This window comes from Penicillium mononematosum (genome assembly GCF_028829835.1).
Source record: "Penicillium mononematosum strain IBT 11891 chromosome Unknown utg000001l:1.0-4488741.0:1.0-4491989.0, whole genome shotgun sequence".
Lineage (NCBI taxonomy): Eukaryota > Fungi > Ascomycota > Eurotiomycetes > Eurotiales > Aspergillaceae > Penicillium > Penicillium mononematosum.
This window is the reverse complement of record NW_026643271.1, coordinates 1,088,176-1,113,522: the sequence shown is the minus strand read 5'-3', so window position 1 is coordinate 1,113,522 and position 25,347 is coordinate 1,088,176. Positions and strand designations below refer to the sequence as shown.

At 50.6% G+C, this 25,347-nt stretch overlaps 14 protein-coding genes across 14 annotated transcripts; 5 read left to right on the top strand and 9 right to left on the bottom strand.

The window, feature by feature from the left end:
• Positions 1–42: 42 nt before the first annotated feature.
• Positions 43–393, top strand: N7519_000416 (uncharacterized protein; the record flags this gene model as incomplete). Its single annotated transcript, XM_057287195.1, has 1 exon — positions 43–393. The coding sequence occupies one exon, from the start codon at positions 43–45 to the stop codon at positions 391–393; it is 351 nt and encodes a 116-aa protein (XP_057153278.1).
• Positions 394–757: 364 nt separating this feature from the next.
• Positions 758–2,038, bottom strand: N7519_000415 (putative eukaryotic translation initiation factor 3 subunit EifCh; the record flags this gene model as incomplete). Its single annotated transcript, XM_057287194.1, has 4 exons — positions 758–1,337; positions 1,399–1,868; positions 1,938–1,977; positions 2,031–2,038. 4 exons carry the CDS (start codon positions 2,036–2,038, stop codon positions 758–760), a joined length of 1,098 nt encoding a protein of 365 aa, XP_057153277.1.
• A 438-nt stretch (positions 2,039–2,476) lies between these two features.
• Positions 2,477–3,490, top strand: N7519_000414 (arylformamidase; the record flags this gene model as incomplete). The annotated part of the gene is made up of 2 exons (XM_057287193.1): positions 2,477–2,583; positions 2,650–3,490. The coding sequence occupies 2 exons, from the start codon at positions 2,477–2,479 to the stop codon at positions 3,488–3,490; spliced, it is 948 nt and encodes a 315-aa protein (XP_057153276.1).
• Positions 3,491–3,825: 335 nt separating this feature from the next.
• Positions 3,826–5,094, bottom strand: N7519_000413 (Casein kinase II regulatory subunit alpha-helical; the record flags this gene model as incomplete). The annotated part of the gene is made up of 2 exons (XM_057287192.1): positions 3,826–4,323; positions 4,390–5,094. The coding sequence occupies 2 exons, from the start codon at positions 5,092–5,094 to the stop codon at positions 3,826–3,828; spliced, it is 1,203 nt and encodes a 400-aa protein (XP_057153275.1).
• An 854-nt stretch (positions 5,095–5,948) lies between these two features.
• Positions 5,949–7,450, bottom strand: cbhC (putative cellobiohydrolase; the record flags this gene model as incomplete). The annotated part of the gene is made up of 6 exons (XM_057287191.1): positions 5,949–5,993; positions 6,048–6,289; positions 6,365–6,622; positions 6,687–6,824; positions 6,897–7,150; positions 7,212–7,450. 6 exons carry the CDS (start codon positions 7,448–7,450, stop codon positions 5,949–5,951), a joined length of 1,176 nt encoding a protein of 391 aa, XP_057153274.1.
• Positions 7,451–8,632: 1,182 nt separating this feature from the next.
• Positions 8,633–10,062, bottom strand: N7519_000411 (uncharacterized protein; the record flags this gene model as incomplete). Its single annotated transcript, XM_057287190.1, has 2 exons — positions 8,633–9,944; positions 10,010–10,062. 2 exons carry the CDS (start codon positions 10,060–10,062, stop codon positions 8,633–8,635), a joined length of 1,365 nt encoding a protein of 454 aa, XP_057153273.1.
• A 379-nt stretch (positions 10,063–10,441) lies between these two features.
• gcy1 (putative glycerol dehydrogenase Gcy1) lies at positions 10,442–11,465 on the bottom strand (the record flags this gene model as incomplete). The annotated part of the gene is made up of 3 exons (XM_057287189.1): positions 10,442–10,937; positions 10,997–11,374; positions 11,446–11,465. The coding sequence occupies 3 exons, from the start codon at positions 11,463–11,465 to the stop codon at positions 10,442–10,444; spliced, it is 894 nt and encodes a 297-aa protein (XP_057153272.1).
• Positions 11,466–12,109: 644 nt separating this feature from the next.
• Positions 12,110–12,954, top strand: N7519_000409 (PSME3-interacting protein; the record flags this gene model as incomplete). Its single annotated transcript, XM_057287188.1, has 2 exons — positions 12,110–12,275; positions 12,398–12,954. 2 exons carry the CDS (start codon positions 12,110–12,112, stop codon positions 12,952–12,954), a joined length of 723 nt encoding a protein of 240 aa, XP_057153271.1.
• A 519-nt stretch (positions 12,955–13,473) lies between these two features.
• On the bottom strand, positions 13,474–15,296 carry N7519_000408 (sugar porter family MFS transporter; the record flags this gene model as incomplete). Its single annotated transcript, XM_057287187.1, has 7 exons — positions 13,474–14,131; positions 14,191–14,447; positions 14,531–14,738; positions 14,806–14,997; positions 15,048–15,123; positions 15,174–15,219; positions 15,270–15,296. 7 exons carry the CDS (start codon positions 15,294–15,296, stop codon positions 13,474–13,476), a joined length of 1,464 nt encoding a protein of 487 aa, XP_057153270.1.
• A 745-nt stretch (positions 15,297–16,041) lies between these two features.
• On the top strand, positions 16,042–17,849 carry N7519_000407 (alpha-N-arabinofuranosidase; the record flags this gene model as incomplete). The annotated part of the gene is made up of 6 exons (XM_057287186.1): positions 16,042–16,148; positions 16,204–16,398; positions 16,460–16,587; positions 16,647–16,735; positions 16,795–16,894; positions 16,951–17,849. 6 exons carry the CDS (start codon positions 16,042–16,044, stop codon positions 17,847–17,849), a joined length of 1,518 nt encoding a protein of 505 aa, XP_057153269.1.
• Positions 17,850–17,970: 121 nt separating this feature from the next.
• On the bottom strand, positions 17,971–18,335 carry N7519_000406 (uncharacterized protein; the record flags this gene model as incomplete). The annotated part of the gene is made up of 3 exons (XM_057287185.1): positions 17,971–18,025; positions 18,094–18,176; positions 18,234–18,335. The coding sequence occupies 3 exons, from the start codon at positions 18,333–18,335 to the stop codon at positions 17,971–17,973; spliced, it is 240 nt and encodes a 79-aa protein (XP_057153268.1).
• A 582-nt stretch (positions 18,336–18,917) lies between these two features.
• N7519_000405 (putative MFS alpha-glucoside transporter) lies at positions 18,918–20,910 on the bottom strand (the record flags this gene model as incomplete). The annotated part of the gene is made up of 11 exons (XM_057287184.1): positions 18,918–19,064; positions 19,117–19,221; positions 19,272–19,387; positions 19,582–19,703; positions 19,792–19,996; positions 20,046–20,086; positions 20,139–20,180; positions 20,236–20,359; positions 20,407–20,730; positions 20,777–20,850; positions 20,900–20,910. The coding sequence occupies 11 exons, from the start codon at positions 20,908–20,910 to the stop codon at positions 18,918–18,920; spliced, it is 1,311 nt and encodes a 436-aa protein (XP_057153267.1).
• A 250-nt stretch (positions 20,911–21,160) lies between these two features.
• N7519_000404 (glycoside hydrolase family 32 protein) lies at positions 21,161–23,001 on the top strand (the record flags this gene model as incomplete). Its single annotated transcript, XM_057287183.1, has 2 exons — positions 21,161–21,302; positions 21,374–23,001. The coding sequence occupies 2 exons, from the start codon at positions 21,161–21,163 to the stop codon at positions 22,999–23,001; spliced, it is 1,770 nt and encodes a 589-aa protein (XP_057153266.1).
• Positions 23,002–23,085: 84 nt separating this feature from the next.
• Positions 23,086–25,032, bottom strand: N7519_000403 (uncharacterized protein; the record flags this gene model as incomplete). Its single annotated transcript, XM_057287182.1, has 6 exons — positions 23,086–23,295; positions 23,383–23,962; positions 24,014–24,088; positions 24,143–24,496; positions 24,558–24,852; positions 24,918–25,032. The coding sequence occupies 6 exons, from the start codon at positions 25,030–25,032 to the stop codon at positions 23,086–23,088; spliced, it is 1,629 nt and encodes a 542-aa protein (XP_057153265.1).
• Between the last annotated feature and the right edge of the window lie 315 nt (positions 25,033–25,347).

The window sequence follows — 25,347 nt, the reverse complement described above, 5'->3', positions numbered from 1 at the left end:
AACCTTCTATTACCCCCATCTATCATCCATCCCACCTTCACTATGACTATCCCTGCTCGTGACAGCGTTTACGTTACGGACCGCACCCACTTCCTTCTCGTTCTAGAGACCCAGATCTTGAAGCTCCGAGCTAACCCGGCTAACCGTCTGTTTGTGGTTGAAGGGCTTCGAGAGCTTGCTCGGCTGACACCTGGCTGCCTTGAGGCTTCGCGTGTCGTCGGTGACCTTGTTTTCCACCAGATCTGCTGTACCCTTCAGCATCTTTGGCAGCCCGCGATTGCCACTCTGTTGGCAGACGCTGATGAGTTCGATGGCTATAGGGTCGCCGATAGACTTGAGGGTGCACTTCCCCTGGAGGCTCGCGATCCCTTCAGTCGTCCAGCCACATGGTAGTGATGATGCATGTAGATGCATCCATAGATACCTGATTTCATAGATCAATCTAACCTTACATTTGTAAGACCAATTTGTTCCATCCGTAGATTATCCTATTGTAAAAAAAAAGCCATACATGAGAATTTGACCTGTTCAATGTGATTGTTATATTCTAAACAAAATAAAGATTTCCTTCTATGATCGAATACAAGTCGATACAACGCAGGAGTCTAATGCCCCGAGACTCAGCTCCGCTCATAGAAGAAAAAAGAAACAGGAAGTCATATTAACATCCAAAATAGAGAACATTTTCCCTCCCTACGCCGTAAAAAGGTCATGCAATACCAGAAGCGTCGTGTCTCCCCTTCGCAATCATCAACGTTTAGTTCGAGGTCTCGTTGGGCAGCAGGTTGCCCTTGATGGCAAACATCTTGCCTGTGCTGGACGAGACGAAGCTGTCGACCTGGCGCGCGTACTGGTCCACCTGGCGAGTGTTGAGCATGCTCTCCAGACGGCTGGGCTCGGCGGGGAGCTTGAACAGACGCTGCCACTCGTCCTCGGGGAGGAGGGGCTGGTTGAGAGTGGCACGGGTGGCGTTCTCTTGTGCGCGCTTCGCCTTCCAGGCGTTGATCTTCTGCTGCTCGCGGCCGAGCACACGCTGGTAGTATTGGTAGTTGTTGACCTCGGTGTTGTGGGTCTCGATGCTGTCCAGAAGGAGATCGCAGTTCTTCTCCAGGAAGGGATCGATGCTGAGGGACAGGTTGTCGAGGTTGGGGGTGAGGGTGGAGGTTTTGGTGAAGGGGCTGGACTCGAGGGCAGCCAGGGAGGAGGGGAGCTCAGTGGAAGCTGAGGAAGTCGGGGTCTGCAGCTGGTGGATGAAAGAGGTGATCAGGTGGGAGTTGTGGAGCTTGACGGGCAGTTCCTCGAAGATGTCGGGGTGGCGCAGATTGGACTTTTGGAGGCTGATATTCTTGTTAGTTTTCACGATATGATTTTGCGAATTTCCCAGGTCATTGCACGTACTCCTCGGAAGTGAACTTGTTCTCCTTGAACGCAGTCATGAACTTGGAGGACAAGCGGAACGCCCGGAGGCTGAGGCTGCCCTGGGCGCTGCGGCTGACATCGTGAACGAGGGCGACTGTGCGCTCGTTCAACTGGCTCTGGTAGTAAAACTGGTTCTCGATCACGTTCATGTTGACGAAGTTGCCCATGTTGGCGCTGGTGTACCATCCGACGCTGTTGGCATCAGTGTTGACCTCGCGCAGCATGCGGATCATCTCTGCAGAGTACGCGGCATTTGCCTTGGCGCGAGGAGCGGCAGCGGCCGGGTTGGGAGCGGCGTTCTCAAAGTGCGACTCAGCGGGGACTTCGACGACGGGGAATGGGAAAGTGTTGGTGATCTCGAGGGTGCCATCGACATCCATACCGACGATGCCACCGGTGGCGGTGGTAGGGAAGGTCTGGGAGCAGTGCTTGATGATTTTCATGACCACCTGGAACATCCGACGTCAGTATTTCTGGCTGGCGAGGGCTGGGGGAGATTTTCGTCGGGGAGACCATACCAAGGCCTCGACCTGCACGGCCGCGAGGGGAGCTGGAGTTCTGCGAGTCGGTCAGCATCATGTCGTCACAGATCAAAAAAGGTCATCACTTACTCGGCCATTGTGAAAGATTGCAACAGTTGGGCGGTTGTTAAGGTCGAGACGGTGGACTTGGAGGGTTTGTGTGAAAGGGACAATTTATTCCCGATTGGGTTTAGCCTGTGACCAGAACGTAAGGTAATATATTACAGCCCTTCACTACGTATATGGAGGGGCAATACAGTAATATTACGTCCCCATGGACTTCATCGGAGAATTTTTATTCGACCAGAGATTCCTCGTGCTATATTTTGGTCTAAAACAAGACAGCAGACGGGAGGCACAGAGAAAATAACCAGAGGACATGGGGACACTGGAAGATCCAAAGCCAGAGTCTACCTACAATGTCAGACAGTCGAATGGGTGTATGTAACAGCTTCTGCACGATGCTCCTTCCAAGCCCGTAATCTATCGATATGTCCCACTTCCCCATAAATCAAGGTAGAACTCCGCCAGGCACCATGTCGGATCACTCAAATACCCAGACTGTAGTCTATGGCTCGGTCCATAATCTCCAAAGCATCGCCGTCACAACCTTAGATCCATGCAAAGATGGTTACTGGGTGATGTACGCGAGTCCCAGGCACGATCCTTACCCCGGAAGCAATAACTAACGTGTGATGCACTGATCTAGCTTCATCCACGGTGGTGCATGGCGGGATCCGGCGGTTACATCGACATCCTTCAAAGCCACGGAATCCATACTCCGCGAGAAAGGCCTACCTATTGCCGGATTCGCCTCGATCTCATACCGTCTTAGCGCACACCCAAATCACCCGCAAGACCAAATAAATACCGACCCGAAGGACTTCCAAGATGCGAAACACCCTGGCCACATCGACGACGTGGAGGCAGCGCTCGCATTCCTGCAGAATACATACGGGTTCGGTGGGCGATATATCCTAGTTGGCCACAGTTGCGGCGCAACGTTGGCCTTCCAAGCTGTAATGGGCGCGGTCTCAGGTCATCGTGAAGAGACTTCCACTGGATCTGGCTCTCCAGGTCCCCTGCCACCTACATTGACGGCGCAACCCATTGCCATTGTCGGTGTGGCGGGTATCTACGATCTGCGACGGCTGCGAGATACGCATGCTGACATCTCGGCTTACCAGGAGTTTATTGAGGGGGCTTTCGGGGCGGATGAGATGCTCTGGGATGGTGTATCGCCGGCCCAGGTGACTGGGTCTCGTGGAGTGGAAGGCGGCTGGAAGTCTGGAAGGTTGGCTGTTCTGGCGCATTCCAAGGACGATGAGTTGGTGGACGGGTCTCAGGTGGAGGCCATGAAGGAGGCTTTGAGCAATTGGGAGAAGACGGAGGCACATATACCTGTGCAAGAGGATATACACCGTGGTAGACGGCTCCGCGTCTTGTCAATCCGCGGTGCTCATGATGAGGCATGGGAGAATGGTGAGGAACTGGCTCGCGCGGTAACATTTGCATTCGAACAACTGCAGGAAATGGGACTGAACCCGTAGTTCCGACGCGGAGAAGGACACAGGAGACGGCTGTAAATAGGTACCCGGCATAATATACGCGTTCCTGGTTATGAGTTTACTGTCTTTTGGTATCCATACAAACCTGCAAAGAATTGGATCAAAGTTATGTGGTTCCAATTGAGTCCTGATTTTCCCTAGGAATGGACCAGACTGGTAATTTAGGTACAAACGAAGTCGGAGAAAAAGAAAACCCCATCGCAAATGGACCAACCATGCGAGCCAGACAACGCCGTCATTCGTGAAAACATCCTAAGTATCCCTCGTTGCGCCGAAATGTTGCCAATGAAAGACAGGAAATGGAATGCCTGTCAAGATTACTTGGCGACGTTCATGCGAGTGGAAGCTGCGTCACCGAGGAGCTTGTCGTGTTTGGCTGACTCTTCAGCATAATCGTCGTCGTATTCGAATGCGTCATCATCACTGTCACTGTCCTCGATGAACTTGTGATGGATGTCCGCCTCGGCAAGACGCCACTTGAGCTCCTCACGCTGATTATCTTGGTAACGAGCAAGTGCAGCTGCGGCGTGCACCTTGAAACCGTAGATCCGGGGTTCATAACGACGGCTGCTCTTCTCGGGATTAAGGGCAGGGTAGACCTGGAAAAGGATCGAGTGGAATGAGGTACCGAAGTATGCACCATCGATGGACGAGTGACGTGACGACTTGGGGTTGTAGATATCTTCGCACTTTGGACAGTAAAGCTTGACGGTGCTGACATTCGGGAGATCAGATTCACCCAGGGGAAGCAGCGCGTGTCCATCGCACATCACGCGTGGGCACTTTCCGAAGTCGCTCTTCTTGTATTTCTCGAGCTACATAAAGGTTAGTACGTTGACTATAGGGAACAATATTCACACAAGTTTAGGGTTCCAACATACCATTTTGGCAAGACCACGAGTGGTAACAATGTATCGAGCATGAACCAAGCCATAGAGGTGACGGGCGGACTTTTCGATTTGCTCGCGCAGATCGTCGTCGGCATCAAGATCGAAAACGTCAGTCACAAGGTCAAGGGCGTACTGGTAGTAGGAAACCTCGGTGTTCAACCCGGTGAGGTTAAAGCGATCGGTCAGGTAGTCCTCGTCGATTTCGCAGAAGTATTCATTACCGCGGGATGAGACGAACTGTAGATACATGATTGCGATTAGCACGATCATGAGGAACACTGCATGCCCTCTGTATCGACCAGAACTGGACCGAGGGGCGGAATCAGAGGAACGGAAGGCCGCCGAGGACCCTCCACGCGCAGGGCCACCCTGTGAAGGTCGAGATGCATTTCCGTCGGGCTGGGAACCGCGTCCACCGGGGTTAGAATCCGGACCGGGAGGCCCGTTGGGACCATCGTGACCATGCGGCCCCCAACGGGCAAGCTCCGACGGGTCCAGATCAAGACGGACGTAAACGTTGAGCAAACGGATAAAAGCGCCGATGATATTCATGCCCACGAATACGTAAAAGAAGGCAGTAGACATTTCGTTACCATGCGCGGCCCGAAGCGCGAGTTGAATCAACGCAACCGATCCCGCGAACAGGAAGACTAGGATGCTGTGGAGCGTCCGGCGAGAGAAAGGAGGAGGGTCCATGATGAGATTGAGCACAAGAAAACCAATGGAACTTGACGGACGATGGGTGTGCGGGAAGAAATTTGAAGGATCAAAACAAGTCTGGACTTATGTCGGGGCGAGGCAACCCAAAATCGTTGTCTATCCAAATCGTCGGGAACGCCGAGACCATCGTCGGACCAACGGGCTGAAATGTCGAGGGACCTGGTCCGGGCCATATTCACTCGGGTTGCGTGCGCGACAGCCCCTCGCTGTGATCCATCTCGACCCCCCACGGTGGCCCTGTCTTGCGCCACAGCGGCGCGCATCTCAAGAGAAATCAAATGATAAGTGAAATTGAACTCACCCAGTCTCGCCAATAGCTGGTATAGTCACTGTCAGTCTCACTATTGAAGTCCTCCATGATGCGGTACGTGGACTCTCTGGCTGTGTCAAGAGTATTGTTCACCAGGTGGGGTCAAGCGCGGCACTTGAAGCACCCAAATCTGGACAGTTGGTAATTCAGACGAGTTTATAATGACAGATGATGCCAGAAGTGAAAGAATCTGAGACTCTGTTAATGATTGTTGCAAGTTATAGTGGGAAGTGGGCAAGATATCCCGCAATCCGCTTATCGATGCCATTCGCCTACAGGGCGGTCAGTCTACTGCCAGCTTTCTATCAGACCGCCCTTTGGCAGGGGCACGTGCACGCATGACAACATACAGGCGGCGGGAGTACCTCTACGTTGTACGTGACATTGGGATGCACAATACGAATCTTCGATATATACTCATTGGATCGCGAGCGCTGCAAGGATACTTAGTAACCCAAATTTCAATACATTGTCTTCATTCTGTCTAGCCACGAGCCCTAGAACATATAATCCCACCGATTCAAAGCGAGGGATTCGCATTCTCCACAAGCTGGGCGAAGTACGCCTGCAAATTCGTCAGTATCATATAATTAATCACATTTCATCAGGGCACTCTTACCTGGAACCAAGTGCCAGCTTCAGGTGCAGGCTGAAGAGCATCGCTATATCCACAGTGGGCATCATAGCGGGCCGCGCTGGAATCCGAAGTACCATCACTCTCACCACCGGGCTTCACCCAGACAAAGGCATCGGCCAAAGCGTCACCAGTCTCGGTAGTGGGTCGTACACCGAAGCCAGTTCCCTTGACATTGCACCAATCACCCCAGGCGCTCTGCGAAGTGGGCTGGACTCCATTGCGGCCTGAACAGAAACAGTTAGCGTGAGACCTTTGGGAACTTGATATGGGGCTGTTTCGAAGGGTTCCCGAGTACATACCGGTATCGGTGATGAAGTGGGCGTCCCAGCCAGCAGTCTTGAGAAGGGGAGCAAGGGCGTTGATATATTTCTTCTCATCGCAGTTGGGATCTCCGGAGGTGTATGATGGGCAGGTAGAGAGAGACCAGCCGTTGTAGTTGGCAACGTTAGTGGCGAGTCCTCGCATAGAGGCGGGTTTGTTGGCAGTGTTGTAGACATTGGCGTAGAGCTCAGCTGCTGGGCCTAGGTTGGCAGGCCAGCCAAGCCATCCAGCATGTCCTGTGTCAATAGTTAGATATTTGGAAGATGGATGGTTGAACTGAGGAAAGATGCTTAATCTTACCGGCGTCGAGGTACATAGCAACATTGTCCAAGTTCAACTGGGTGACAGCGTAATTAGTGCACTCCAAGTATGCGTCATGTGCGTTGGCGCACTTGGACACAGCCATGTTGGTAACCAAGTTAGCCAGACTATCGGGTTCTAGAAACAATGTCAGCAACGACTATCCCCGAGCCTCGCACGGAAAGGTCATCCATCAGCAGGTCTACTGACCAACGACAAGGATAGTCTGAATATCAGAGTATTCGACCAGAATCTCGCGGATGGCGTCAATGTACGCCTTGTACTTCGCAACACCACCATCGGCAATGGAGTACTCTCCATTACTCGCCAATGCGGCGCAGTCACGATCAGGCAGGTCATAAACAACGAATTGACCAGCAATCGGCGGGCTAGCACCGGCCTTGTTCTGAGCCCTGATATCGGCCAGGAACTCGCCCATCGTTGGCACCTTGGCTGCAGTATCCCTGGAAAGAAATATTAGTGCTCTGCGTAATGTGTATAGGACACCAACGTAATGGAACTCACAGCCAATAAAAGGACGGAACCTTAGCGGCTGCACTGGCAGCGGCTTTAGCAGCCCCCGTCATGGATGGCAAGGCCGAGGCTGAGACTTCAGATGCATAATACGAATTCACGTAGAGCTGGTATCCTGAGAAGGGATTTCCAGCAGCTGCAGCGGTCACAGTTGGGCTAGCTGTACTCGAGATTGCAGCTGCCGCTGCGGAAGTGGCCAGCAGAGGCACAAATGGGATGAAAGATCGCATATTGGCCCTCTTGAAACGATAGGTTTGAATGTTGCTTGTTTCTCTTTGATGCTGGTAGCAATCGTGCCGGAATTAGATCTCTTTATATACCTCAGCGAGATGCATGTCCCGTCACCCTTGCGGAGATTGAAGCCGGCCACCCGAGGATAATGTCACACCATAGCGAGGAGTTTGAGTATGAGATGACATTGCCAAGACATATGTAGGGGAGAGGAGGCAGAGAGTAGCATGCTCTGCCCTACACGTGGTTATATTTGGCTAAATGCTGTCTTGTCCGGGTAGAGGGAGCAAAGTAATCTGCAACCTTGAAACCACTATAAATTGCCTAGATAGTCAAGGGGAGGGGACGTAATGTAATATCAAACCCCCGACATCAGCACGGAATAGATCCCCCGTCCCCAAACAGGACATTCATCGTCGATCGTCCCCAAACTCGGCGCGGGAGGACCATATTAGGCTCGCCCCACGTTGAGAGGTTAAGCTATTCGACTCCAGTTAACTGAAGAAGTGGACTAAAACAATTGATTTCGACTAATTCACGGAGGAATAGTTTCGAGAAACCGTTGCAATGGAGTGGATCCCGCACCAGACACGCTAGAGACATGTACCATACGCGATGGAACCTCCAAAAGGGAATTACTATCAAAACGCCATTTGCTTTCGACAAGGCATATTATTCACATTCCCCGGACCCCGCACCGTGGCGGCAGTGTTCTTCAGCCGGATCTGTCTTTACATGAAACAAGTCTATTCCATGCAAGGGAAATTAAGGGTGTGCCAACTGACGCTTTAGGCCATGGTGGTTCAAAAGGCTGAATCGGGTTGTCTAGGCTGAACTAACATGACATCCTGTTTCTAGGGCGATGAAAGGGTGAAAGATCATGATTGAGCCAAGTCAAGCGCTTCCATAAAGGATGGCTGGTAGGCCCTGGATGTACGATGCCGGCAGTGACATTGATTTCTTCTGAGTGGGCGAGCAACTTTCAATATGACTTAATTCAATTAAAGAAATGTAACACGATAAGAAGTGTTAAAGAGTGGAGTGGTATCTGTATCATCATCATGTAGTCCCAGTCTCAGCCTGGGATATGTGCCAAAGGAAATCAACGAAAGGAAAATAAGAAAGGAAATGGAAGAAAGAGAACGAGAGCAAAAGCAGGAGCCAATCTAAGCATATGTTCGTCAACGCTTGGCTTGATCACACTCAGCCAAGAATTTGTAAATTCCCTCGACACCTTCATATGCAGAGTTACTCTCGACTTGGCCAGAGCTAGAGATTTCCGGGAAGAAAGGCTGATCTCCAAGCTCACTGATGTTAATACTCGAGTAGCTCTTGGTTGAAGATTTCCACGGATTAGCACCAAATAGCTCACTGTCCTCGAAACTGATGGCATTGCCCGAATCCGGGCTGCCACCTGGCGATGATGGCGTCCCGCTTTCTGGTGTCATCATCCCTTGCCAATCAAGATCCGCTGGATACTGTGAGTGCAACTTCGGGGCTTTTTCGAAGTAATAGTCAGTGTCGGAGGAAGTGGGAATGCTCGGTGCGAAAGGGAACAAGAGAGCCAAATCAGCGCCAGTGCGAATATCGAAGTCTTCGTCCTGGGCGACTCGGCCCCGCTGAATTCCAGCCTCACAGCACAGCTGCTCTACAGTTTCTGCATCGCAGCCTGGGAAGCGTACTCGTATAGTCGACCGGTCGTGAAGGGAGATCGGAAGATCACCAAGTGATGAAAGACGCTTGAGGTCGTTCATGATAGCGGAGAAATCTTTCAAAGCTCGAGCGAAATCGGCAGAAAGCAGATCCATCAGACCCTCGGAGTTCAGAGAGTTGCCCAAGGCGGAGCAGTCCTGGTTGCCGAGACCACCAACAGCACTGAGTGCAGTGATGGTCGGGGAAACTTGGAAGTCAATGTACGAGCCAGCTGCTCTGTGCGGGTTGGCATTCATCTTTCGCTCCGCCTGGTCTTGCAGCGTGCTAACTGACTTATACCGCTTCTCCCCAGTGCGGGGATCGATGCCGTCGAATCGGACTTTCTGCCCAGACAGGAAGAAAGCACGGACGCCCTGCGACACATTCTGAATAACTTGTGCTGGGGCTGCAGGCCCATGGGAAAAGTATCTAGCCCCACCAAAACGGCCCGCTCCAACAGCGTACCCTCCTGCAGTCCGACCAAGGGTCCCACCGGTCAGATTGGGACGAAGAGTGGAAGCGAAAGGTGCGCGGCTACTGAGCCGACTGATGTTAGACGCAATGCGAGAGGTGTTACGGGCAGGGGCATCAGCTCCTAGCCCGGATCGAATCGCAGAGGCGAAGGCGCCGGCGGCACGGGTCGAGAAGTGGCGACTGCGGGCTTGACGGATGGCAGCGGCACGGCTAATTGGCTGGCGAGAGTTGATTCGGGCATAGGCAGGTTGGTATCGCACCGAATGATACTCTGTCGGCTCTGGTAATTTGGAACGTATAGCCTTGGAGGCCTTTGCGTAGGCAAACCTAGGAGGACGTCAGTCAATGGCTCCATTGTAGCCCGATATGGGGGCAGAAGAGGGGATACATACCTTGCTGCTCTCCATATTTTAGGAAGCAGCAGGTGCCCTGCTGAAGGCGCCATGGTGATATTTCAGAGATGAATAGTTCACTGGAGATGTTGGGGACGGATGCTAGGAAGAGAGGAAGGATGCCTGATGACGCTGGGGTATACACCCTTATCTCTCCGCCTCAGACCCAGGCTCCGCAGTGGCTGTGCGACGCCACCCGCGTGACTAAAATTTCTGTTTGTCCATTTTGTCTGATTTGTTACGTTTGATACAATAATGACATCCGAATGGATTCGAAATCTGGTCGCATTGTACCTTGCAGGTGTACAATATGACTCTCACAGTTACTGAAATTTACACACTTACAATAGTAGTTATCGGTATCATGGAAAAATCATTCTTTTGGTATCTAAAGCCTATGTACTCATAAAACGTTCATAATTTTTGACATATTTACTCGTCATCGCCGAAGAAAACCTTGATGGGGAGCCATGCGTCACCACAGACCTTGAAGCGGTCCTTGAGGTTGTCGAGCTGGTTGACCTCATCGTCAGTCAACTCCCAGCCGTTGATGTCAAAGTTGCCCTCAATGCGGGACTTGCTGACGGACTTGGGAATGACACTCCAGCCCTTCTGGATACCCCAAACCAGGAGGACCTGCTGAGGAGTCTTGCCCTTCTTCTCGGCGATCTGGAGGAGGGTGGGGTCCTTGTACAAGGGGGAGTTGGTGGAGCCCAGGCAGGAGTAACCGGTAGAGTGGATGCCCTTGGAGGTGTTGTAGGCGACCAGCTTGGGGGAGGGGTTGTTGGGGTGCAGCTCGATCTGGTTGACGGCAGGCACAATCTTGCAGCTGGGGTCATTGAGCAGGATCTCAAGGTTCTTAATGCCAAAGTTGGAGACACCGATGTTGCGGACCTTGCCAGTGGCAGGCAGCTTCTGCAATTCTTGCCTGTGGTGAACATAAGTCAGCAATGACTCCCCAGTGGACGGATGTGAAGTGTCACTTACCAGGTCTTGATGAAGTCCCAGTCGGGTAGATGCTTAGACAAGTCATTGGGGTCGGTGGAGCTGGGCCAGTGCATCAAGTAGAGGTCGACGTAATCGGTCTGGAGGTCCTTGAGGGAGGAATCAATTCCCTCAGTGACGCGCTTATGCCAGGGGTTGTCCAGCTTGGTGGTGAGCCAGATCTCTTCGCGGGGCACACCGGAGTCCTTGATACCGGCACCGACCTCGGCCTCGTTGCCGTAAGCCAGAGCAGTGTCAATGTGGCGGTAACCGGCGAGAAGGGCATCCCTCACGGCCACGCGGACCTCATTGGGCTTGGACTGCCATGTTCCCAGACCGATGGCGGGGATCTTGGCGCCGGTGTTGAGGGTGTAGGTCTTCCTATAGAGAGAGAAGGGTTAATGCGATGGTCTGGGGGAAATGAGGGGGAAGTGTATCGCATTGGGACATACTGAGTGTGCTGGTTCGACATTTTGATATATTTTAAGAGATGGAATAATGAATAAGAAAAAGGAAGAGCTTCAAGAGACAAGGGGCTTTATATAATGGCCAAATGTAAAGTGGGCAGGTCCAAGAGCAATCGATGATGTCGTGGGGGGGCAGAGGGGAGGGGGGAGGGGCGGTGGGGTGGTAAATTGGCCATATTGGACGTTATTTCTCTCTACTTTCTGTTGGATTTGCAAGATATTGAAGTTAACCGTGGATGAGGTGATCAAGAATTACCCGAATGGCCATATCCAACTCCGCGATAGACGCTTTCATCGTCATACTGGAGCCCCGGAGAGCGTTTTGAGGGTGTAACCAAGGGGGAACACCGAGTGCATTCTGGCTAAATGCGCGATTCGACCCAATATTGGCCCACATTGACCAATTGAGGTCGACCACCTAATTCATCCAATTCCCCCCGGGGCCGACTCTCTTGACTTACGTGAAATTTCCCTTTCCAGAAACTTCCCAATCTCTTTTCGTCCACAAATTATTATTCGCCCGCGTTTCGGTTCATTCCAAGCCCCACATCCCATCCCGAATCCCCCGTGGCCGGATAATTTCGCATCCCGACCATTATACCCGAGTGCTCCATCCCCGTGCCCCATAATCCATTTTACCCAGATCATCATGTCATCAGGTTTCGTTTCAGCCGGAACAAACGAGAAGCCGATCGAGCGGGACGATGAGTGGCTCAGAGCGCAGCAAGAGCTCGAGGAGGAGCGGAGACGTAAGGCCGAGATAGGGAAGCAGGATGACGGCAAAAGTCTCTTTGAGGTGTTGGAGCGGAATAAAAGTGAGCCCAACTCGGTTGCCTGGCCTTGTCTACCTTGTCTACACGAACGGGCAAATGAGCGGACAATTCATCCAGGGAATCTGGCTAACATGTTAGGGTGATTTTCCTCGGTTATTATGCAGTGGCCAAACAAGAAGCATTTGAAGAGAAATCACGTCTCAGAAACCAATTTCGCTCCCTCGATGAAGACGAAGTCGAATTCCTGGATTCTGTTCTCGAGTCAACACGCGCCAAGGAGGCGGCTGTGAAGAAGGAGACGGCGGAACAACTTGAAGCCTTCCACCGACGACGCGAAGAGGCGCAGAAAGCACTGCTGGAATCAACGTCGGATGCGGCACCAGCGCAAGGACAGGAATGGACTGCACTGGCTCGCAAGAGGCGGAGTGATAAACAGAAGAACTCATTGATTGCAGGGAAGAAGCGCAAGGCTTCAGTGACCGAGAAGACCGCAGGGAAGGACACACAGAATGGGGAAGACTCGGAGAAACAGTCTGAAGCTGGCGGTTCAAGTACCAAAAAGCTGGACCAAGGGACTTCTAAGTCCGATAAAGCCAGACCTTCTTCCACACAGTCCAAGGTAGTGACAGATACAGAGAAGGGGCAAGTAAAGCCAAAAAGCCCGACAAAGCCAACCCCAGTTTCGCTTGGCTTGGGAGGATACAGCTCAGATTCTGAATGATGCTCGCGAACGTCTGGATGACCGCGGCAGCTAGTTAGCACGAATATCTATCCTAGGACTGTATAATGTAGATCAAATTGATTGATGAAGGACATCTCTTTACAAGTATAGTAAGAAGGCGTGACTTTGCCCCTCACTAGTATATATAGGTTACTACTGGTAATAGTACCCTATGTGTTGCACTTCTCAAGTCACCTTTTAGTATGTTTTCTATTGAGGCTACAACTCACTGCTGGGGAAAGTCAGGAAGAACAATCTATAGTTCAATCTCGGAAAGGAAAGGCCTTTTATAAGGCCACAAAGAAGCAAACAGGCAAACAAAAGCTCAGTCTGTCTAGCAATAAGGCATCCATGTAGGATAGAACGATTTCAACATTTTCTTATATTACAAGGCCTGTCAATTTAGAAACATTCCACTCCATAGGAACAGCACATTATTGTATCTCAGTACCAAATCAACTAAACATTCCACACCTACAACACCAACAATACCCCCTGCAGGTCCCCTGTGACACTATTCTACTCAACATGCAGGGCGCTTTGCTTCACTTCCTGCTCCTCGACCTTCCGCTCCAGGTCATGAGACATGTAGTCTTCCTTGCGAGTTCCAGGCACAATCCACGGAGCATTTGTGAACATTTGGTTCATTTCCTCGAGGGGCACGCGCTTTGTCTCTGGAAGCAAGAGCCAAAAGAAGATCGCATTGGTGAAGTTGCAGATGACGAACAAATAGTAGAAGCGGTATCCAATATTCGTCATCGCAATGGGCGTGACCTGGCCGATCATGGTGTTGAAAGCGAACGACATCATAGTGGCAATCGAGACACCCTTGGCACGTGTGCGAGTATCGAACACTTCGGCTGGAATAATCCAGGATAGAGGACCACAGGTTGAGGAGAAAGAGAAGTTGTACAGCCAAGTCATAATAATGAAACCCCAGTGAGCACCGTTGTTGTTGGTTGATGGAGGGAACTTGGCAAGCAGGATGGTTGCAACGATGAAAGTTACCATGTTGCCAAGGTTACCACCGATCAGAGTCCATCGACGACCGAAGCGATCAATATATATCATGCACAGTACTTGCGCAACCAATGCAATGATGGAGTTGATTGCCTGGTACTTCAACGTATCTCCGTTGGAGATACCGATTTGACTATAAATCTGAGGTGAGTAGTATCTGCACGAAATCATGTCAGCTAATGGATTCGATGTTGATAATTCATGTTGAGCACTCACTGAATGGCGGATACACCGGTCATCTGGCCCGAGGCTTGCAATGCACAGCAAAGGAACAGGCGACGGAAGGAGGAGCGATTGGTGAACAGCTCGGAATATGACTTCGCCTCGTGCTCATGCTCGTATGTGATGGTCTCTTGAATCTGAGTGAATTCTGCCTGTACCCAAGCATCGTTTTCGTCGCCATGCGCATGCAGCTTGGCCAATGTGCGCAATCCGTCTTCGGCGCGGTTGTGATCGATGAGCCAGCGAGGCGACTGGATTGATATTAGTTATTGGACTTGACCCGATGGAAATAGTCCTACCTCAGGAAGAAAGAGATCAAAAGACCCAAGAGCACAGCAGGGGCAATCTGCAAACCGAGAGGCAGTTGCCATTGTGCATCGTTAGTCGGTGCCAAGTTGGTGTAGGTCCCGTAGCCAACCCATCCAGCAACAAGCGCTCCAATACCCAGCATGAATTGCTGCAAGGCCGTAACTCGACCACGGATCTTGGGGTGACAGATCTCGGCTTGGTACAGGGGGATCATCATGGTAAGGAAACCGACCCTGATAACCAACTGATTAGTGCTTGTTTAAATGCCTAGGTATCTCCAGGGCTGTTTCGATCACATACCCTAACCCGGCGATGAATCGTCCACTGTAGAGGTATTCAATCGTTTTCGCAGCGGTTTGAAGGCAACCTCCGAGAGTGAAGATGAGACATCCCAACGATATGGTCCCTCGTCTACCCAGATAATCACCACTGGGACCCGCAAAGCCGGCACCGACGCATGCGCCAGCGGTGAATAGAGACACAATTACTCCTCTGCAAAGTTGTTAGATACTTTCATATTTCATGCGGGATGTGAGACTGACGTTTCGGTATCATTTGCTTCAAACTTGGCTTTGAAAGATTGAGAGACCAGCACCGCGGCGATGACACCCAGATCATCTGCGACTATATCAGATTCTGCGAGTCAAGAAAGACGATTGGAGACATACATCCATAAAGGAATGAACCAAGGGAGGCAAAGATGCCGACCAGGAACTATATCGAAACATGAGCTCAGTCTTCTTGATGGGGGTTGTCCCTCATACCTGGTACCATGATGGCGAGAGACGCATGGTTTTGAGAAGTGGATATTGAATCGAAGAATATGGGGAATGAAGATCTACCTCCACATGTCACCCATTCTCCGGGGGATCATCTCTACATATACGAAGGAGCCCAGGAACTCGCACAAATGTGGCAATTAACCATGACTTCGGAGAATCGAATACATCAGGAAGTCAAGGCTTGAATTGCGCTAACGTCGCGTGCAAACGGAGGGAAATGCGGAACATGCTTGACCAAATCGAATCCCGCATTTTTACCTTTAGTAGGAATGGTCCGAGATGACGAGTCCAAATATGCGGGGAGGAGTTAGCTCAGAAATGTGGCGCTCGATCTCGTCCGTGATTGACGGAAGATCTCCGGCGGTTCTTCCATTTCGGGAATATCGTGAGGCTAGACTACCGGTTTATTGGTTTATTGGGCTGTCTTCCCTCCAAAAGGCCAACAAAGGCTTCGTTTCGTTTCTCCGGTAGCCACTACAAGCGCTACTAGTGCTAAATACAGGGGTCATCATCCGATAGTCACGACTCATTCCCCCGCAGGAGTTTTGCCGCTTCAAGGCCTGAGACATCGGTTATTTCGATAAATTCCTTGTGACTATAATGCATTTCGGTTCTTTAACTGCCTTCCTCGAATCTTAAACAAGGACACATTTCCCTTAAGGTGAACGGAGTCGAATCGCATATTTAGCCAGCGCGACGCCTCCAACATAAACAGTAGAAAACAAAACCTCCCATTCGTATAAACCTTGGAACAATGACGACCTTTACCAAATTGGAAGATCATGAGACGCCTCTCATCTCCGTGCACCCGTCGAGGCGCATCTCTAAGATTAACCCGAACATTTACGCCGGCTTTACCGAGTAAGCCATCTCGGTCTTCTTCCAGTTTTGCGACATGAACTAACTTCTCCCACAGGCACATGGGTCGCTGTATCTATGGTGGCATCTATGACCCCGGAAACCCGCTGTCAGACGAGAAGGGATTCCGCACTGACGTCCTGGAGGCGTTGAAGGGGCTCAACATCCCTGTCGTTCGGTATCCCGGCGGCAATTTCTGTGCCACCTATCACTGGCTTGATGGCGTTGGCCCTAAGGATCAGCGACCGGCCAGGTATGGTTACTCCCCATAGATCCGTTTTGCTAGAGCTTTGCTGATGCTGAACTTGCGACAGACCAGAGCTTGCTTGGCTCGGAACTGAGACAAACCAATTCGGCACTGACGAGTTCATGCAATGGTGTGAGGCTGTAGGCACAGAGCCGTACCTTTGCTTCAACTTTGGTACCGGTACCCTTGATGAAGGTATATTCTCATTTAAACCTACTTTGACGAGCAGGCATGCTGATGTTGGAACGTCTTAGCCTTGGGCTGGGTTGAGTACTGCAATGGAACTGGCAATACTTACTATGCCAACCTTCGCCGAAAGAATGGCCGTGAGGAGCCCTACAATGTATGTTCAGATCAGAAGCACAACCTGTTGAGGTACAACCCATCTAACAATCTGTGCAGGTCAAGTACTGGGCCCTCGGAAACGAGTGTTGGGGTCCCTGGCAGGTGGAGCAGATGACCAAAGAGGCATACGCTCACAAGGCGATTCAATGGGCCAAAGGTAATACCTCATCCCAATACCAGCAGAAATGTCGCGCTAATAGGCTTTCCTTACAGCTCTCAAGCTCCTTGATCCCACCCTTGTCTTGATCCTCTGCGGCCAAGACGGCACTGCTTCATGGGATTACTACACACTAAACAAGTGTCTTGTCCCCGCTCATTCGGCATTGTCAACCAGCTCAGTCCCTCTGATTGACATGCACAGCATCCACCTGTACACGTCCTCATCATCCCACCTGCACAACGTGACAGCCCCACTGGCCGCCGAGCGCGCAATTGAGATCACATCCTCTTTGATCGATCTCGCCAGAGTTGAGAACCAAGTTCCTCCTGAGCAACTCCGACCGACAATCTGCTTCGACGAGTGGAACGTCTGGGATCCCATCCGCGCAGAGGGAAGCAAGGGCGCCGAAGAGAACTACACGCTCTCTGATGCTCTCGCCGTCGCCTCCTGGTTGAACGTCTTTGTCCGAAAGAGCAAGGACGTCGGCATGGCTTGTATTGCGCAGACCGTGAACGTCATCTCGCCCTTGATGACCACCCCAGAGGGAATTACCAAGCAGACCACCTGGTGGCCTCTTTGGCTGTTCTCGCGCTACATGCGCGGTTGGACTGTTGCCAGTCATGTTTCCTGTGGAACGTACGATGGTGAGACCACTCCTAAGTGGATCCGAAGTGCCAAGGATACACCTTGGTTGGATGTCAGTGCCGCTCTGGGAGATGATGGGTTTGTCAATCTTGCTGTGGTGAACATTCATGACTCTCAGGACTTCGACAGTCGCGTTGAGGGAGCTCAGGGAGAGGTGACTGTGTTCACAGTCACAGCGGACGATTTGTCCGCGTCAAATATGAACGGCAAGGAAGAAGTGGCGATCAAGGAGTCGACCTGGGATGGAAGTGGGTCGTATGTGTTCCCCCGACACTCGCTTACTCTACTGAGATGGAAGGCTGAGTGAGTTGGCTCACGCGAAATGGTATCATGAGGACAGCAATAGACTTTCACGCAATAGATATTCAATAGGTTCAATTTATTCTTGTGATTTGCGCCGGGATAGGTCTAAAATATATCTCTTAGCTCTAACCGTAGTTCACATCATGAACAGCTCCCTCCTCATTAACATGGATATTGAGTCTATTTCAGTGCGGATACTATCAGCAACGCGGTCGTTGGGTTTATGGCACTTTGCAATGAGGCTTTACCTGTTCGGATTATGATCCATGGTCTTCATGTCACCTGGCTTCAATACCCGGTGAGATTCAGGCAGATCCTTCTTTGCAAAAGACTAGCGAACAGTTAGAATATCATGGTTGATTTCGGCGATTTCTCAAAGGTGACGTACTGTCTCATTACTAGTATCGCCAATGGTCTTTCCCATCAGCTTGTTGACCCACTCAGACTTGTCACCAAATGAGGAGTTGATTCCTGGAACGACGAGCGGCATAATGGCTGGTTTGAAGTAGTCAATTTATTCAAATGAAGATACGAGTAGGAGAAACGGATGAGAAGTCAGGCTTGTCGTGGATATAACCTGTCCCCCATCGATGACGTAGTATCCCGATTGGGACTAGCGTCTTATCATCCGTGCGCCAGCAAGTTATCACTTTCCTTACTGGTCTTAAGATAATGAGGAGGAATTTCAAGTTTCGATAAAATATGTCTCTATTCGATCTTACAAGGTTCCTCGTTGAGGATGGCACACTAAAACCCCGGAAGCCTAAACCCGCTAGTATGGCTAAACGCCGGAAGCAATAGTGCCGCCGACGCAGAGCCATCCAGCCACTCATGACCTTGAGACATTGATGTGAACTGATTTTTGGCTTTCTTTGATGCAGTCAACTGCTTAAGATATTTCTTCAAACTGGTCGCGGGGTAACTGGCGAATTGTAGCAAATAATTGAGCAATTTCCGGACGTTTACATTTTAGCTCTGCGAGATTGATCTTATGATTCTCCAACCCATGCCGTTGTTGGCAAAAAGATAAGTTATATATGGTTGTCGTTAAAATAAACAAGCCCTGTGACCCCTATTCAACATGTACGCTCTCGCCTTTCTGGGTCTCCCCAACAGGGCCTAGCTCATCAGCCAGGCCTAGCTCATTTCCCACTCGCTTGAAATGCCTGGGCGCCACGTGTAGTGCATATAGTTCATCAATTTTCTCGAGCGGGATTCCCTAGTATAGCGATTTAGCAAACGCACGCAATGATCACGTAGGAAAGTCATACCTTTGTTTCCGGGTATAAGAACCACCCCCCAATTGCAGCAACAAGTCCCGTCCCTAGAAAGATGAACCCGACTTTACCACCCAAGTTTCCTGCATCCGGATTGATCTGTTAATCGTTTAGCCAATATACCTAAATCAGTTCATGTCACTGCTAACCATGTAAGGGATGGTAAATTGCATGACTAGGCCCCAGACCGCGTTGGAAATAGTGACAAGTCCCTGGGTTGCGCCACGAAGACGCATGGTAGCAATTTCCGACGCTAGAACAAACCCTGTCGCCCCGATAGAAAGCTGAAAAATGATCGACCACAAGTAGATAAAAACTATAATTCCCCAACTGGCTTTCGTTTGGTCTGGGACGCATCCGAGAATCCCTATGACCAAGAGAATAAAGCACAGTGCAAATTGTGGCCAAACGATCAGGGTCCGTCGTCCCAGAATCTCCGTCAGGGGAAGGCCGCCATACAGGACAAAAGCATGACGACGTAGAGAACCACAGAGGCATCAAAATAAGCTTTTACGTGGATCAATTCAAGGAAATAGGTCGCGTAGCCGATGACGAAGGTAGCTCCAACCATTTGCTGACCGCTAGCAGCAAAGATAGCAGTGAAGGTTCGTTTGCGGTTTTTACTTTTGAAGCACTCGACCTCTGCTGACATGTCAACCCCCTAAAAACTTGTAGTTAGGCGTGTCTGCTGTTTCTTGAATTTCGGCTGCAAGGCGGATTTCTTCTTCCATTCTCCGGATTTCGATGTCGTAGAAATTGTCATCGTTGAAGCCGTAGACCTTTCTTAATTCCTTCTTTGCCTGAGCTGATTTTCCGTACCGGACTAGCCAGTATGGCGACTCAGGGAAGAAAAACCATCCTGTAGTGAGAATAACTACAAAAAATGTTAATAATAGTCGGGGTATGACCTGTTTTGTACGCACAGGGGAAGATGTACATGGCCACCACCGGGAGCCACCATTGCCTGTCATGCTGGGTTAATTGAATCTCAGGGCCCAATGTAAGTGCAAGCTTACCATTTTCCATCAATATGACTTGCTCCCTTTGAGACAACAACACTGTATAGAGATTCAGTAACTGTATCCACACACCCATGGTAAAGGTAATACTGACATCGCAAACTGACCAAACACAATGCTCGTATTGAAGAAGCAGAGGAAGAAACCCCGTAGCTCTGGTCGACATGTCTCCCCAATCCACAGAGGTGATATAGTAAACATGATACCAATAGCAATTCCTAGGGTAATGTCAGACTGCGAAAGACCCGTGAAGAGCTTCGCTCACCATTGACTCCTCTGCCGGCAAGGTGCGTTCGCCAATCTGTGGCCAACTGTTGCAGGAGGACACCGGCGACAGATATCATCGTCGCCACCATAATCCCCGGCTTGCGGCCAAACTTCTCCAGTGAAGGAACAACAATAAAGGTGGCTACGATTTCACATGCTGGGGCAATCGAGCTCCAAGCCGAGATGTAATACGCTGGAATGAGGTAGTTCCCCGTCGGCTCAAGGATACCAAATTGCTTTCGAAATGCAGGCAATGATACCAATTGACTCCCCGCGACAATGTCGAACCCCTGCATCATAACACCGCTGGATATCCACAGTGCTAAAATGGTAAGTGCATGTATGGTTCCTGGGGGACTCGGACTTACCCCATAGAGCGAACCGCCACTGCGAGCGAAGCATTCGCCATCTCTTATCAGGGTTGATAACAGTATAATCAATTCTGGCGAGAAGTCAGTAGCTGTAACCTGCTGGGGATGTGGACTGTGTACTCGTCGGTCATCGTGATAGATCTTCGCCAATGGAGTGGTATACAATACCCACATTTCCGGTGGGTGGAGTGTCCAGTTATATATGCAGCCCCAACGCATTGTCTATTACCCCGTGGGGAAACGGTGGAGTCTGGGGAATTAAAGTTCAGGACTCTCGCGGAGTCCCAAGGCTACTCCGCGATACTCAGTACACGCCAAGATCGGCATCTGCGGGACTTGGCATTGACAATCCAGTATAAATTGTGTTGAAGTTTAACAGTGATGTCGTTCTGTGATGAAGCCAAAAACATGGATTCCCATCGCATCCGGCCCTCTCTGCACTTCACTGCAAACTGCTGGATCAACGATCCTTGTGCTCCTGGCTACGATCCGGCGACAGGCTTATATCATGTTTTCTATCAGTGTAAGCGTTTTTGGTGCTGCGACCTTGCCCAGGTGGGAGAAGATTTCGCTTACATAACTTACACCAAACAGGCAATCCACATGGTACTGAATGGGGCTCGATGTCTTGGGGTCATCTCATCAGCGAAGATCTCATACACTGGACAGCCTCTACCAAACCTGCTCTGACTCCCGATCAATCTTATGATCGTGATGGAGTCTTTACAGGCTGCATGGCACCACCCGAAAACTCCGAGCCAGGTTCTCTGAAGGTTGTCTACTCATCAGTGCGCCATCTACCATTTCACTGGAGCACACCTCCGTATCCCCGCGACGCTGCTGGCTTAGCAATCGCCGAATCCAGGGATAATGGGAAGACATGGACAAAATGCTCAGAAAATCCCATCTTAGCTGGCGAGCCCCAGGGGATTCAGGTGACTGGGTTTCGGGACCCCTTCTTAGCAGAGTGGCATGCTTTGAATGATTTCCTTGGGCTGAATTCCATGTACGGGCTTGTTTCAGGTGGAATTGAAGGCCACGGACCGACAGCGTTTCTATATTCCGTGCCGCATAGGAACGTATCCGAATGGCACTATCTGTCTGCCTTGGTCAATATGCCTGCTCGGTTCCAGCCCTCGCAGAAATGGTCTGGGAATTTCGGCGTCAACTGGGAATGCGTGAATTTCCTGACCATCGAAGCCGGCAGCAAAAGCCGCGTGTGTCTCATCTTAGGGGCGGAGGGAGACATAGAACGTGAACATATCCGAAATTCTAAATGTGGTGCGCATATTCCTCCAAGGACTGTCCGTTCTCTACTGTGGATGTTTGGTGACTTGAGGGTTGAAAACAACGTGCCTCGTGTTGAGTACACCCATGGCGGGTATTTGGACTGCGGATCATTATATGCAGCCAATTCATTTCTCGATCCGGTGTCTAAGAGACATATAATGCACGCATGGATTCCCGAAGAGGACATACCAGCGAGTTATGCCAGAGACAAAGGATGGAATGGCGCATTGGCTATTCCGCGCGAGCTCTTTCTCCTTTCTATCTCAAATGTTACTCGAGCTCTTTACACTCCTCTGTCAGAGATATCGTCTGTTGAACAAGTTCCAAACCGAGATGGTTCAGCCACTATCTACACTCTCGGGATACGACCTATCGAAGAGATAGTTCGACTCCGCAAACGCCATCGCCATTCTTGCCAACGAAAATATATCTCACTCCCACCAACAGCGGGAGCATCACACGCACTGTGCTCAACATCCTCTACTACGTGGGAGCTCGAGGCAGAAATCACTATCAACCCGAGTTGCTGCTCTGAAGTCGGTTTCCATATCCGCCACAATACCGATATGTCTATATGCACTACGATCAAGTTCTCTCCTCAGGAAGAGACCATCAGCGTCCACAAGGGAAGATCGACGTCTGGTCCAAACATACGCAATTGCCCCGAACAAGGCCCGTTTACCCTCTTCTACAGGACCGATTACCTGGGGGTCGAACCCAAGGACAAATTGGAGAGCTTGCGGATTCACATAATCTCCGACGCAGATACCTTGGAGGTCTTTGCAAATAATTGGTTTGCCTTGGCTACGATGGTCTACTCTCCGGATATTGGTGCTGCTGGCATATCAGCATTTGCCAAGGGGGAACAGGGGAGTGCTGTTATTGAGGAGGTAAATATTTGGGAGGGGTTGTCGTCTGCTCGGAGATCATGAGTGTATATATGCACGTAAGTTCGGAGGTCTTGCAGAATGTTAAAAGAGTTATAAGTACTTCCACTCAAGATTGCTTTTTCTTCTTCATTCTTCTTCTTCTTTCATACAAGGCCAGACTCTAAAAGGCGCCCTTCTAGTACGCCCTGTAGCAGCATCAAGGATGGACTTCTCTGTAGTATTGTCTGTTCCGCGCGTCCAGATGCTTGGATACATTGATAGAACAGAGGCGAACAGAGCCCACTTAAACAGGGGGTATTTGCTGCGGTCATGGCGGCCACGGAAGTAATAAAAAGACTATCTCTCAATATTAGTAAAGATATATCGACCGATTTCACAATAGAGATTATGAACCCACCTAACAAATAATGTCCACCTGTTCACCCAGCAGTCGCGGAATGCGGCAACAATACTTGGTATGAGCATCGCGTAAGAATCAAAGAATCTCTGGCAATGATCCACAAGGATGTTTGTAGTGGCTCCATCTTGCATCGCCTGGTAAACAGCCGGCCAATATATAGAAAGCTTGCAGCAGTAGTATTGGACCCGCAGGAAGTTCGACAGAGGACAGGATGGTATATTGACCAGTGCTAACGGCTGTGACACATCGCCCTTGACGAAAGAGTTTGTTTCGGGCAGATAACGATACCACTCCTCAAGCTGGTGTTCTAGCTCCAGTGCGATACCCGGTGCATAGACGTATTTTCCGCCGGACGTCACCTGGACAGCAGTGTTGCATCTATGTAGCATACGTCTCATAGCAATCTCAGCAAGGAAATATGATTGCATAATTTGCACGCTTGTGTGGGTGGAGTGTGCACTACCCGGGGAGGGAGGCGAGGGAACTGCTCTTAGTGTACTCTCCGGCATAAAGTGCCATGTCTGGTGGCATAGCGGCAGTGGAACATGTTCATCCAGACACCAGATACCGCTCTTGGCAACATCCAATTGGCCGCCGATCTCACTGCAACGAAAGTTAGTGATAAAGCCCACTTGGAAATGTTGCACTGCCTACTCCTCGAGTAATAGCACACCCCAGTACGCTAGCCGAGTTTGCTCCACGGTATTTGGATCATCGCCTTCTAGCCCACTAGAATATTCATATTAGCCTTGCGTCAAATTTCTCGGAGAAGGAATGAATCACCTCTTGATGATGTTCTGGATCTTGGACGATGCAATTAAGCAATAGTCATGGGCTTGACAAGGCTTCAACAAACAGCAATAATACAAACCAATCAACATTAAGCATTGGACGCTGCGGATACTGCACTCGGCGATGATGGTTGGCAGCGAGGCGAGCGCTGTTTCAAAGTATGGGGTATCTAAGATTGCCTCATCTTGCTCTACTATATGGCCGATTGCGGCCACAAGAAGGGAAAGACAAGATTCCGAAGAAGGACGTAGGGGTCCACAGAGTACCCGGAAGTACTCCTGCGAAAATCCCGAGGGAAGAATGGGATACCAGGTGTGGACGCGAGCAGAGAATGCAGCCAATGCGCTAATGTGGTAATTAGTTGATGTTGGTGCACACATTGGGTCAACGCACCCCCACTATATGCTGATGATGAACAACAAGCACCCGTGCACTTGCGTTCGCCAGGCCCTCGGGCCCGGCAATTCGTTCCTTTCGGGTTAGGACCTGGGCAAAATCTGCATCCAGTCCGAGCGTAAGCATAACAGACGGATTACCAAGTAGCTTAGAAGGTAAATCAAACGGTGAATATTCTTCATTGGTGAACGCATCGTATTCAGTTCGCGGACCTGCAGCACCAACATCCGGGGAAACGGGTTGCGCTGGAAGCATTAGGCTGATTAGTTGATCAAGTCGTTTATTCACGCCATTCAATTCTTCTTCTACCCTGTCCAACATGTCACATGTTAGTACTATCTCTTTGGGCGCGGAGAAACCTGTGAGATACCGACTGGGGGGTTCCACTGGCGCTTCTTGGTAGAGACAATCAAGTCCGTGGGTTTGACAATAACGACAGGACGGCTTCTGCGAGTCGCACTTGGTTCTCCGCGCTCGACAGGCATCGCATGCCAGGGTCGTGCGTTTTCGCTTATGCGGGCGCTGGTCCTCCATCGTATGATTCTGGAAGTTGAAGTTGGGAAGATATTATATCGCGGACGAAGACGGGGCCTCCGCCCTAGCAATCCATCGACCCCGCACTTGTTATCGCGGAGAGTCGGTGCACCTCCGCGAGACCTAAATACCCATGGATTCAGTTTATTTCTCGCGAGAGAACAGTTAACTCCGCATAACTCGACTGCGGTCATCGTCATGTGGGGAGGAAGAGACGCAAGATGTGGCTATTAAAGGGCCATGAAGACTCGCCTTCGATAACTCCA